This window comes from Clarias gariepinus, chromosome 20 (genome assembly GCF_024256425.1).
Source record: "Clarias gariepinus isolate MV-2021 ecotype Netherlands chromosome 20, CGAR_prim_01v2, whole genome shotgun sequence".
NCBI lineage: Eukaryota > Metazoa > Chordata > Actinopteri > Siluriformes > Clariidae > Clarias > Clarias gariepinus.
In genome coordinates this window covers 22,903,984-22,918,427 of record NC_071119.1, presented here as the reverse complement: position 1 = coordinate 22,918,427, position 14,444 = coordinate 22,903,984, and the positions used below count along the sequence as shown (strand labels likewise).

General features: G+C 32.8%; 1 protein-coding gene across 1 annotated transcript in view; it reads right to left on the bottom strand.

Moving 5' to 3' along the window:
* Window positions 1–14,444, bottom strand: part of lrba (LPS responsive beige-like anchor protein) — a 225,622-nt gene that overhangs the window by 176,157 nt on the left and 35,021 nt on the right. The window contains exons 20-21 of the mRNA XM_053479877.1: window positions 12,854–12,974; window positions 10,753–10,945 (exon numbers count right to left, since the gene is read on the bottom strand). Of these exons, the coding sequence (XP_053335852.1) occupies window positions 10,753–10,945; window positions 12,854–12,974 (314 nt within the window). The remainder of the gene's footprint in view (window positions 1–10,752; window positions 10,946–12,853; window positions 12,975–14,444) is intronic.

Genomic DNA, 14,444 nt, shown 5'->3' with positions numbered 1-14,444 from the left:
TGTGTGTTTCAGTGGGAGCAATGTTTAGACCTAACACGTCTCTACAGTGTACAGGAGAAGCCCTGAGCACCAGCTCCTGCTGAAGTTGACGCTCAGGAAAGGAGGGATAAGAGAAGAAGAAGAAAAAGAAGTGCGAGGAAACTAACCAAAGCGGCTCGATAAACCCTGACGGTACCGCACAAATGCACCCGGGGACAGCGCACAGGCACGCAGGCAGGCAGTCAGTTACACTGACAAATGAGTGTAACCTATTGCGGAAATGTCTCTATGAACAATCACACGGCGAAATAAGAGGGAGGAGGAAAGAAAAAGGGGAAAAAAAAGAAAAGGGTCGATTCACGCTCGGGCACCAATTAGCAGCAGACGGTTTGGCAAAGCCCATCTCATTTACAACCCTCCATTTATCACAAAACACAGACAGAAAGTCAAACACACTGCTGGGAGAAGGAGAACACACACCCACACACACTCTCACACATACACACTCACACACGGACGGACATTTGCATTTAGCAGAAAGCCCCTGATTATTTGTAATTAATTTGCGGTTATTGTGCTAAATTAGCGTGCTAGCAGGCAGGTCGTTAATCTTCTCGCGGGCGTGATTGGTAATCCATACTGTAGGTGTGTGTGTGGGTGTGTGTGTGTCTCAGTGCACGGATGCCCTTTAAACTGCAAATCACCACGTTAGCATGCCCATTAGATCACGCCTAATTTGACGTCTAACATTTAGACATTAAAGCGACGCGGTGGAGTTTTTTTGCTAAATACTCATGCGAGCGGAATTTCATACTGGAATCATTTCTCTGTGTGTGTGTGTCTCACTGTTTGTGTTACTAACAGTTTTGAAACCATTACAATGCAATTAAAACTTCATTTTAGTCTCTTTAAATGCTCTTTTTACTTTATTTTTAAGTTTTTCGATGCATGATATGACTGGCGGAAAAAACTTTTAACGATTCTCAAGAAAAAACTGCATCGATCACAATTTTTTTGCAATTAAAGAAAATTAGTGTTGCATTAAAAATGTGGGAATATACAAATTTATTCTATATTTGACCAAAAAATTCAAGATTTTTTAAATACTTCCAACTACTTTCAACAAATAAATAAATAAACAAAAATAATAAAAGATTTAAGCACTTAGCACTAAAAATGTGGAAATGTATTTTTAACAAATTCATAAAACACACAGTAACGCATGTGCTGCTTTCAATTTAAATATTACAAAATAATATCACAATATCGTTACTATCGGTAACGTGACATGATTAATTATTGCTATATCGATATTACATCATCTTATCTGGCTCGAGTGACAGATCTGTCAGAGTGCACGGAATTAGATGACAAATAACCTTTTAATAACCAATAAACCACCAGCGTTCCTAATAATCAATATCATGAATACTAATTACTGTTAAGTATATACATAAATAGAAAGCAATTCATAATAATAATTACAGTAAATATTTCATGCACAAATATAATGAAATCCTACAAATTTAAAAAAGCATATGAATACAGAGATAAATTTTAAGTGCAGTTGTTAACATATAATATGTATTATTTTTTATATACTAATATATTATTATTATTATTACTTGAAAATGCCAATCTACATTCAATCTATCAAGCTGAACAATATTTTCTTCTCTCTGAGTTTTTATTTTTTCTGTTCACTCCTCTGTCAAAAGCATTTCTGGACACGGACATCATACACACAAATACAATGTAAACAAATAAGATGATGATAATTTTACACAGTATTTATTGTAGACTTTTTACGTTAGCCCTTTGTTCTAGGCTGCCTAGGTAGGTGGTGCTATAAAATCTGGTTTATTTAGGAGGTAAGATAAAGAAAGTCCAATATATAATGTTATAAAACATCGACATCGTCATACTGCGTACAAGCCAAAAGTTGCCTTGGACACGCCTTTTTTGTGTAGCGATTTATTTCCGATATTCTAGAACAATACTGTATATTCAAAAACTATGAAGCATTATGTACAGTACAGTCAGTTGTTATCCTAAAATCCGAAGGTCAGCTGTTCCCGAACAGTTCTTGTAAGAACAGTATTGTGTCGAGTGCGTTTGCAAAACCCATCAAGCACCATGATGATGAAACTGGTCTCTCATGAAGACCTTCCCAGGAAAGCAAGACCAAACCTAACCTCTACTGCAGAGGAGACGTTCATTTAGAGTCACCAGCCTCAGAAATCACCAATTAACAACCAGCACCTCAGATTAGAGCCGTTATGAAGCTTTACAGATCATCATAAGTAGCAGATACTGTACTTCCCAACATCCACTGTTCACATTGTAGAGATTAGTGTATATATATTTTAAACCCATTTAATACTAGTCCCACAGAAGTAGTACGTTCTACTATTTCAGCTTAAATTTTACTTGATTTATTTTATAAACCTTCAGAGACCAATTTTGTTTGTTTGTTTGTTTGTTTTATTTCAAAAAAAAAAATTTCAGTTAACATCATAATAAATTGAGCTGAATCCTGCTCGATTCACTTTTTAAAAAAATTTTAAGATAATGTTAAAAACTTTAACTTTAATCCTTTAGTTACATGCCTAAAGGCATTTCAACAAATTGTTGTGTTATTTTAAATTTTGACACAAAGATTTTCAGGGTTGCTGTGGTTATCTTTATACTTTATTTCCTTACTAATAACTGGCGTCGGCCCTGAAAAAAACAAAAACATATGGGTCGACCCGAGCTGGAATGGTGCTGATTCATTTCCTATAAAAGCAAACACACACACACACACACACACACACACACACACACACTAGTTCTGGCTGTAATTCAAACATTTATATGTTTATATTTAGGCACCCGCTCTGATGTTATTGTTTCTATAGTAACCAGGACGTCTAAATAAGATCCTCACTGTATAAACTGATCTACAAGATTAGTGCTTTAAAGTTATTTTTCTATATATAAACTAACAAAATGTACGATGTTTAGCGATGCTGCTTTGGTATAAAAGGAATGAAGCACTTCAATATGGAATAAAAAGTAACAGTCACTCCACTTTATCACACAACATACAGTAGACGTTGATTATGTTCCTGTAACACCATGATACTGAGCGAGTTATTCAGTATTGATTTACTGTTGCGTTTCATAACGATTTAAACCGGCACGGAGATTGGAATTTTTTTTTAGAGTCGCTTGCCTGTTTCCCTGCCCTAACGAAGTAATGTGACCTCACTTATTTAAAATTTTCTACGTCATAAGAAAAGCATCCTACAGAGCCTGTGTGTGTGTGTTGCAGAGATCAAATTACTCCTGGGAAAAAAAAGGGGGGGGGGAGCCCTGTACCAATGCAGCAGTGTAGTGAGCGACACATCACAGTCAACCTAATTCGATTTCAACCCATTTAGCTCGGGAGTGGGATTGGTTTGGGGGGGCAAAAAAACAAAAACGGAATCTGGTGACGTGAGCAGCGTGGTGATATCAGCCGGACTGACGCTCCGATCAGGCGGTGTACTGCAAATCATCTTTACACAGGGGCATGATGGGAAAGAAAAGGAGTGATGTGAAGCAAAAAGCGTGACATTTATTTTATTAGTGTGTAATATAATTTACTCGGCTGCATAATCACTCCATTCAGAGGTGCGCTGTGTGTCCGAGGTTACTCCGCTCCAATCCAGTCTATGCTACAGCTAGACTAACAACAATCCTTAATACTTAAACCATCACCATCATCGTTATTATTATTATTGAGAATTCATTTTATATGTGCTGTACAACACAACATACAAATAGATTTTTCACACCAACATTGATGCATGCTTCTTATCCATAGTGACGTGAGTTTTATTTACAGATTTGTATGTAAATGTTGTTTATTATTAACCATTTATTGTATTAACAAATAGAAAAGTACTAAATCTGGTACTGTACAACAATATAAACACATACGAGTGATGTATAGGCTAGTGTTTAGGATGTTAAATTGTAAAACTGCATACACTATATACACACAAAAAGTATTATTCTTGTACTGTACATGTACCTATACATATGGTTTATATAAAAAGAACATTTAAAAATATATATATTTCTTAATGATTTCATAGCCAGTAGTATATAAAGTATTGTAAAAGATGCTTCTTGTGGGACATATTTCATTCTTTTATTATTTTTATTATATTCAACTATAATAAAAAAAATTTCATGCTGCTTTGTACAGGCTTGGGTCAAATTTAATTATATCCATTACTAAATTAAATATTCTACACTATATATATATATATATATATATAAACAAAAATAGAGTCAGGAGTTATGCACGAAGGTTGTTTTAGTAGTAAAAATAGTTACAATACAATACTAATAATAATTTATAATAATGCATAGTTTTCTGTTAGATTTTGTCAGAATTGGTGTTAAATTTTATTATACATAATACCAATATTAAATAATTATAGTATTATATAGTACATATACTGTAGTATAATAAAACGGTTTACAAACAATGATATGTGGCGGAATGTAAACGGATGTATAGCGTATGTAGGGTCTTGAATTGATTATTTATATACGATTTACATGTTAAAATTGTTAATATTCAATAAATAATAGTTAATTTATTATAGTTTGTTTCACATACTGTACAGATGTAAAAGCTATGAAATGCTTTCATGTTGAGTACATTTTATTACAATATTGTTAATTTAATTATGAAGTATAATAGTATATTATCCAGAACTTGACCATATCTGACTTTATACTGTATAAGCTCCTTTGTGTACTTTAACATGGGTATGTACTTGTTTTTACATTGTAATATACAGCATATCATTAGACAGATTTAAAATAGATATGTTAAGCAAGATTTCTAGCACTAATAAAGTATGCAGTTTTATTATATAAAGTATTAAGTTGGATTTAATATAAAAGTTGCACGAAAGAGTACAGTTGTAGACATTCTGTATACATTTTGGCACTGTGTAAATATATAGTACTTGAGTATTTATGCTGTTCAATAGGGTGCAATAAAGAACCACATTACCTTATATAAAAAAATAAAGCTATACACACACTTGTACACAGAAAAACATTTTTTAGAGTAAGCAGTAATAAATGCAAGTTATAAAAATACTTTTTACTTTACAAAATTTCAGATCTGTGTGCATGTATATATAAAAAAGATATACATTATAAAAAATATTAAATATGCATGTATTATTAATACCATTATTATTATTATTATTATTATTTATGAGCAATTTTATATGTGGTGGTACCTTTGGTTTTATTACAGCAATACATTTCAGTTCTTTACTGTAACATAAAGGGTTTTGCGCGTCTGATGTGAGCAGTGAGTCTCGGTCAGATCGATAAGTAAGCGAGCGGCCGCAGAACTAAAGTGAAACGGCGCGCGGCGTAATTGGATTAGCTAAAGGCCACTGTGAAAATCAATGGCGTCTACAGACACAGTGTTTCACTGAACGATACGCTTCAGTCTGTGTAGACGAACTACAAGATATGCAGGAAAGCGATTTACAATACTCATTACACAGCCCTTAACATCTCCTCCTGCAGTAGTGAATGAATGTAAAACTCGCTGATTATGCTATATCGCTAGCTTTATGTTACTTATAACTGTTCATACACAGTTACTGTATAAATAACTGACACACTCCAGCTGAACCTTTATCTCATCTTTGCTGTATCTCAACTCGATACAGACTGGAAATATTGGCGCCCTTTACATCATATAAAATCAACCACACTGTAAAAAAACAGGAGCAAAGTGACCACATTTAGGAATTTAAAAACTGTGAAAGTATATAATCACATGATTCATAACAGCCAACGGTGTAATGACCTGACTGATTAAAAAACTTTGATAATGAAAGCATTTACACTTAACCCTGAGGCTCCTGGAACAACTTACTACAAGTTGAAGCAAATACACATATAAACGTAAACTTCATTCAACAATCACCTGCTTAACACTGCAGAAAGTGTGTTAAATCATCTTAAATAAAGATCGGGCTATAGAATATTTCTCTTTATGAAATCCTTACAAACCCATTAATTATGCCTAGGTATATTTAATAAGCTCAAGCTTAATCGCTTCTTAATCATGTATATTTCTTTCAAAAGCAAAAACATCTGCCAGCAAAACAAGACAATTTCTGATATGTAAAAATAGCAATATTAATTGTAATTGTAATGTTTTATATTTGTGAAAAAATAGTATTGATTTTTCTACATCATGGAGAAAAATAAAAAGAAAGATTAGAAAAGGAATATTAGAAATTATTGCTACGTTTTTTTATTTTTTATTTTATGTAATTAATTATTTTTTGCAATTTTAAATGATTTTTAGTTTGGTCATGCTTGCTTACTTAAAGTGTAACAAATAATTAGTAAAAATACCAATCTTTGGTAGAATCTGAATAATGCAAATAAAAGTAACATTATTATCATTATAATTATTATTATTGTTGTTATAATTATATCAGACTATTTCAATAACCTTTTTACTTTGCATTTCTTTTTGTGCTTTGTTTTTCCCCCGTTATATATAATATATATATATAATATATATATAATATATATATTATATTTAACATAAAAATGGGTTCTAAAGTGAATGTTGCAGGTATTTTTACATTTATTTTTTATTGAGGTTCACTTTACTTTCACACACTTTATAAAGTGACCTTTGCTGTTAGAAATGCACTTTATGACTTAGACCAAATAAATAAATGAGAAAATCTGCTATTAATTCATTCAAAATGGATTTAAGTTTTATTTTCTTGGATGATTTAACAGTAGTTTTAAGCGTAGACTAATTGTTATTGTAATCTATTAATATGTTATCTAAACTAGACTATTTCTTCTAGATACTGTCCCTTTTTTTGATATTTTAAATAAAAAATTACTATACAAACTAGATTTTAAAAAATCTAGTCTTCATGTTTCATGAAAGAATTAACAAAAAAAAAAAACGAAGGTGAAATAAACCTAAAAAAATCTGTTATATTAATCAAAACTAAATGAAAAATTCAATTTCAATTTTCAACAATACAATTACAAATTATTCTTAGTATTTTCTAAAGGAATTTCTCATCTTTACTTACTTAAAATGTGATTGGGAAAAAAAAGGTGTAAATTTAATTATACTATTAAAATAATACAATTATTTACATAAAACTCCCCGTAACTACTATACAATACACTATACAAAGATCATAACCTCACACTTCTCTCTAACACACACAGACACTTTTTCACATCTACAGATTCCCTCACAAAGCTCATCCCAAACACACACACACACCTCTGCCATGCACACTCTCTGTATATGCACACATATAATTAGTGTACACATACACAAACATCCCTGTGTGAAACACATATACACAGTGTACACATTTAGAAACTCGCACATTCCCTCTCTTAGACACACACACACACACACACGCACACACACACACGCAGCTGTGAGCAGGAGTGTTACAGTGACAAACAGCTCTCCTGCTCCCGACTTGGCAGGAAATCTATCACACTGCACAATAAAATTGCAATTGAGTTTCTTTTGCTCTTTTTTTCCCTCCTCTTATAGCAGATGCATGTATCACAGACACACACACACACGGCATGTGAACACGAGCGACATTAATCTTTTTGCAATTATAGAGAGAAAAGCAATCACACACTCCGCTCATGCACAAAGGAGAGATCGAACGTAAAGAGCACGGATGTCACGTGTGATGTTATTATTTTTATATCATTTTTAATTATTTGATTCTAATTAAACTTGCTGAAGCAAAAAAAAAAGGGTAGTGTGTGTGAATGTGTGTGTGTGTGTGGGGGGGGGGGGGGGGACAATAAAGGCAAAAACCATCACATATATTCTATCTAAACATTTAAAAATTCTTGAATAACAAGTTACTTACAATCATTCCTCTCTTCCATAAGATAACATGGCAGTTTCACTCGACACACAACTCTCAATAGTTACCTAACGCTCATCACCACGGACAACACTATCAAGTTAATATCTTCTAGACACACGGCATCACATTAATAAGGATATTACTCAGGCATTTAAAACTCTAATTAGTGAATTTTTTTGAAAATTTGAAATACATTTTAAAACACAAACACTAGACAAAAGAAATGTCATGTGAGCGTAAAGAATGACACTACCTCTAAATGAAATGAACGGATAGTGATAACACTCTGAAAGTAATATCAACTTTCAACTTGCAGATGTAAATTCAATCTCTCTATTCAATACTACACATAATAAAGCTTTTCATTTTTTCTTTTTTTTGCCAATTACCACCACTATGATAATCCCAAACCTACAAGGTGTTAAAGAATACTCTGATAAATAGCAGAATAGTGAATTGAGACTCAATTTCGGACATGAGATGGCACGAGCTCTTAATTCCCTGGAGCTGTTTTGTACGCTTTTGTCTATTGGTAAGATCAATATGAAAATATGTAAAGAATAATTAACAACAACAATAAAAAATTATGAATTACACCACAAATAGAAATGATGTACACTAAACCATGTTTTTCTTTCTTAAACTAATCTCCAAAAAAAAAATGCTACTTGGTGCAGATCTATAATCACTGTAGCACCAAATTAACTAAGATACTACTTTATAATAATGTGAGAATTTATCGATTAATAACAGCTCTAGCTAAAGAGTTTCATCATAAAATAACCAACTGTACCTCTGGTCTGCAAAACAGTTTTGTAAAGTTTATATTAATTAGTCCAAGTTGCTGTTTTTATGTAATTAACTTTCTAAATATCCAAATATCACATTCCACATACATTCTAATAGCTAAAGTTAAAAGGTTTGATTAGTATACACTTATCTTATTCTGCAGTAAACAGAAGATTCTTTATAGTTTATAACCTTGTCATTGTAGAATCAAATTAAACTCTTAAAACATAAATAAAGACTACTGGGTACAAATAAATACGTTTTACACTTTTCATTTTAAACTTACTGTAGCACCTTAACCAGTCCATGAAAAGGCATACTTATTAGTAATAAGAAATACGATTTCATATAAGTAATAATTTGAAAATCGAAGGATTAACAACAGCTAAAGTTTTATCAGAATACATTCTACTAGCTCTCTGGTGTACAGAAGTTATTGTTGATTTTAATGTGGTTATTTATTATTTATGTTTTAAACTTAATTAACAATTATTAGTGGGGCTACAGAATGCGAATGTAAATTTTGCATTCCTGAGCTTTAACGTTCCTTTGAATTATTTTGTAATTACCAAACAATTCATAATAGCTACTGAATAATAAGATTTAAGATAACCAACTGAACAATAAGTTAAGATTTGTATACAATAATAAAAGTTCAAACTAAAGTATGTTAAGGCTTTCTATTCTCAAAGAAGTATTTCGTTCATTAAGTGTTGAGATTTTTCCTTCACAAAAATATGAGACAATTGAGACAATGAGTAGAAAAGCTAATCAATTTAAAAACACTCATTAATAAATATTCTGAACACATAACTTAACTATCAGTATTACCACCTAGTAATGTTTATGGGTGATTATAATAAAATCATTCGGCCACAAACCTAAATATTTGGGTCTAATAAGGTAAACATTCATTACAGGATATTAAATGTTTAATATTGCCATTTATAAAATACAACAAATATATAATAAAAAATGCAAGTCATTATAAACGTCATAATGAGAAGATAGGACGTGAGAATAGAAAAAGACTGATTTACACACGCGCGCAAATTAACTTCCTACTAAAGATCACTTCTGCCCCCTGCTGGTCATCGCCCACAATAAGACACAGTCTAGTCGATTTGAGCAGCACACACACTGTAACTGCCAAAATCCGTTGCCCACAGTTCAACACCAAAAACAAACAAACTCTCTCAGTCCCTCTCTCTCACACACACACACACACCCCACACATACACACACACACACACACACATGGTATTTCAAAGCAATCACGATGCCATAAACAATGTGGTATTAAACTCTAATCTTATTTTCTACCGGCCCACAAACACACACACAGACCAATTTGATTCTGCGACACAGGGAATAAAAAAGCACAGGTCAGATAATGAAATGCACAATTTATCTGAATAAATAAATAAATAAATAAATAAATGCTAAGGTGAATTTTAAGGAGAAAATTCTAAAAATATTTGAAACATAATAAACAAATTTCTGGTTACAAACATAACATGTTTATTGACTTAGAATCTTTAAATCATACTTATATATTGAAAAATCATGCAATTATCCATAGTACTAAAATATATAAATAAAAGGAATTTAGATTATTTTTCATTTTTAACGTGTGATCACAACATTTGTGAAATGTTTTCGTATAATCACATTAACACCATTAATTTGCTTTGTTAGATTTTTTTTTATATTAATTATTTTGTTGCCTTTAATGTTTGTTTTTTTTTGTATTTCCTTTGGCCAAATATATGAAAGTGCTACTTTTTTTTTTTTTTCAATTGTCTATTGCCTTATTATTCACCGATAATATTAGCAAATCGCAATCTACGTTATATATAAAATGTTACATATAAAAAAATAAAATATACCTTGATTAATAAATATAAAAAAAGAAATTTAACTGTAATATGTTGTAGATCATAATTAAAATGTATAGAATTTAAAATACAAACACAAGTGTGTGTGTGTGTGTGTGTGTGTGTGTGTGTGTGTGTAGGCTGACCTTGGAATGTGTGATGGAGAGTGTGTCGACCCACACGCGCCAGCCTCCCCACTCGTGCTTGATGGCGTGATAGAGGAGGATGCGGAAGATGGTGTACACCATCTCTGTGATCTTCAGCTCGTCACTGTTGCTCGGATTTATAAAGCAGAGAGAGAGCATCCACTCCTGCCACACTGAGCACTGCAGGAGGCTCCTACACACACACACACACACACACGCTGTTACTAGCAAGAACATATTTGCTACATTCATTAATCAGTCAGTAGTTCTCTCATAAATGTCTGCTGTTTTTCTTTTATGATTTTTTTAATGACATTATTTATCATAAATAACAGCAATTGAAGAACTCCCACTAAACTATGCCTTAACATTTGATATGTATATAAGATTATGTATATCCTTATAGTATGAATCAGTAGCGGCCATTCTCTCAAGACTATCTCTCAAGTAGCTCTGGCTCTCAAGAATAACAGGGTTAATTAAACATCTGTACAAATATACAGACAGCGCTCACTGCACTTTGGCCAGAAAGCAGACTTTAGATATAAAAAATCTAAAAGATGGCGAGCCAGCCAGGAGTAGCCAAACCATGACTTACAATTTTTAAGCTACAGAATTTTTAAGACTTAAAATGGTGTCCAAGCTTTTTATACCAAAATGAACTACAAAAAATATTCATACTGCAATGCAGCTTTGCGACAACAAATACGATGCTGTGCAAAAGTCTTGACCCCTCCTATTGCTTCATATTGCGCTTCCAAAGATCCAGATTTTTTGTAGTCTTAAAAAAAGGTTTTCCAAATTTATTAAGGGACTATTTTGGCTTCCATTTTTGACAAGTTTTTGTGTTTCATTTCCAGCTGAGCGGTTTCAGAGAAATGTTTTTACAGTGACCTATGAATCATTCAAGCATAAAAAAATATATATATTTAACTTAAGGCATGAACCAGTGAGAAACAGGTGCAGACGGTTACAGATGACCAGGCCGATGATTAGTATACTGGTGATGCTGAATGCAGAGTAAGTGGGACAGACGAGAGGGGACATGAGGTTGCTACTGAGGTTGTTACTTAACAACCATTTTTTAAATTGTATCTTTCGCCACTTTGTAGCCTGTCGCACTCAAACATTTGCGCAGATTTCTTTAATTTAATACACAACATCTTCTGTAATTTAATATGTAAAAATGAAACAACACTTTTTGCCTCTTGAAGTGTTAAAGCAGGTTGGTACTGACAAAACGCATGATCTTAAAACCTAATGGTTACAACAAAACCATTAGCTAAAACTGGAAACTCCTTTCTGTAAACGTTAAACATATCCTCACATTTTCTCCTTTTTAAAAAACATTATTTTATTATATTTTATGATCAGTTACTGGAGTATATACCCAATTTAAGTTGTAAGTTACCCCAAAATTTAATCAGATTATATCAGCGCATTTAAAACAACACTGTAGAAGCTCTGCAGTGCGCTTGTACGAGTAATCCTATTAAAAAATAGAAAAAATGAGCTGCATATCTGGAGTGATTCGCACAGATGTAGATGTTGACCTGTACCTCCTGCAAGCTCCGCCCCCTTATTAAATCTCTCTTTTTCTGTCGTGAGTAATGAAAAACCTTCTGATCTCATTAAAATAGGAAACATCTTGGTACTGTAATTAAGGATGTTAATATTTCATCATTCATTGATTACTACAGGCTAATAATTGAACTTATTAAAAATGTATTAACTGATGTTTGTTTTGCAGAATACTTATCTGTCGCTCATATTCCTATTAACTTGTACACGACTAGTGTTCACTCGTAGTTCAGGTATTGCAAAATATTGTTTTTTTTTTCGGTTTGATTTTGTTTTAATGCATGTTTTATATACAACATTAAAAACTAATAAATGAAATAGTTAGATTTTTATTTAGAGTAAATTCTGAGAAAAAAAATTCCACAAGAACTTCCCTCTCTTTCTTTTTATTTTATTTGTATTTATTTATTTTTTTTTAATCCAACATCAGCACGATTAACCCTGACAAAAACTGCAAATGTAGCGTGTGTGTTTATACAAGCTGGTGTGTTTGTACAAGAATAAGTGCGTGTTTGTCTACCTTCTGTTTTCTCCGCTGCTGTTAAACAGTTTAATCATGTCGGACAGAAAGACTCGGCGAATCTCCATGCTTTCAGGAGACGCGCTATTCTTCAGCAGTGCCGCGATCACCTTTAGGATCTCTGCATGCAAATACACACACACACATGCCAACAATTCATTTATAAAAAGCAAACAATTTTATTTTCTTTCATAATATTAGTGGCTGAAAACCGCTGCAGTTAAACAGAGCAAATAAATCAAAATAAATTAAAAAAAGAGTCAAAAACAATAAAAGGTCTGATTCAAGATGAATCCTGCAGGGATGGCGAGAGTGTGCGTGCACGTGTGTGTGTAATGTAAAGTGACTGCATGTTTAGTTGAGTTATCTAGACAACGTCAGAGCTTGTTCTGTTAAAGTAAAGAGGTTAAATTTCGTGTGTGTGTGTGTGTGTGTGTGTGTGTGTATATATGTGTGTTTCGGCACTTTACCCAGTTAAATTACACTCACTCAGGCTTTACCAGTGGAAAATTACCGCTATGCTATTTTTTTTTTCTCTGCATTTGGTCCTGGTTTGTCTCGGAGTTTTAGCATAAAGAAAACAGTCACGTGTGTGTGTGAGGGAGGAGGGTTTGTCTAATTCGTTCTGACGTCGCTAAAGACTGCAATCAAGAGCATTTTGAGGTTTCAACCCGAATCAAATCAGAAAAATATGTCGGGAGTGAAAAAAACTGAAACAGAGACTGAATCTGAGGATCACTAAAATGACGTAACGTTTTTTCTCTCGTCATGAGAGAAAACGTGTCTGATTTAACAAAAAAAAGAAGAAAAGAAAAAGAAAAGCCTTAGTCTAACAAATGTAACAGAATTTGTTTTATGTTTATTTAAGTGATCTTATTTTACAATCCTTTAATTTAATGACTATATTGATTGATTTTTTTTTTCTTTGCAACATTTGCATTCAATCTAATTGATCAATCATTTTGATTTATTTTATTCTATTATTATTATATATTACCTATTTATTCGTTTGTTTGTCTTTTCATTTGTTTGAATACCCATTACTACTCTCTTCACGAAACACGTGCACAATGTTTCACATTAACAAACCAGGAACCTTCTCACTTTCTTTTACTTTCCTCTAATTTCTAACCTTCTACTTAAAAATGAAAGATTTATTTAAAAATTACTGTTGCACGTAACAAATATCCGATCACTCAGCTCACCATGATGCGTACTGTATATGTGATCAAGAAGCCCCCCTCCCCCCATACGTCCCATCCATTTTTTCCTGTGTTTTTTTTTTCCCCGCTTTATTAACAGTGATTCTCTGTAGCGTGATTATATACACCGCCTCACACAGCCGCAAGTCAGAGCTTTTGTTAAACACAATGGTGGGTTCAAGACACGCAACATGAAGCACACGGCAAAGAAAAACTTACAGAAATGAGAAAACGGGGAGCTGTGAGCTGTGAATGCAGTGTGTGTGTGTGTGTGTGTGTGTGTGTGTGTGTATGAGAGGACGCTCAGCGTGATGGGATGTAATGAAATATAATTCTGCTCTGTGTGCTGGAAAACGTTAGGCGCTCCTGAGCTGATTGCAGTAACTCTA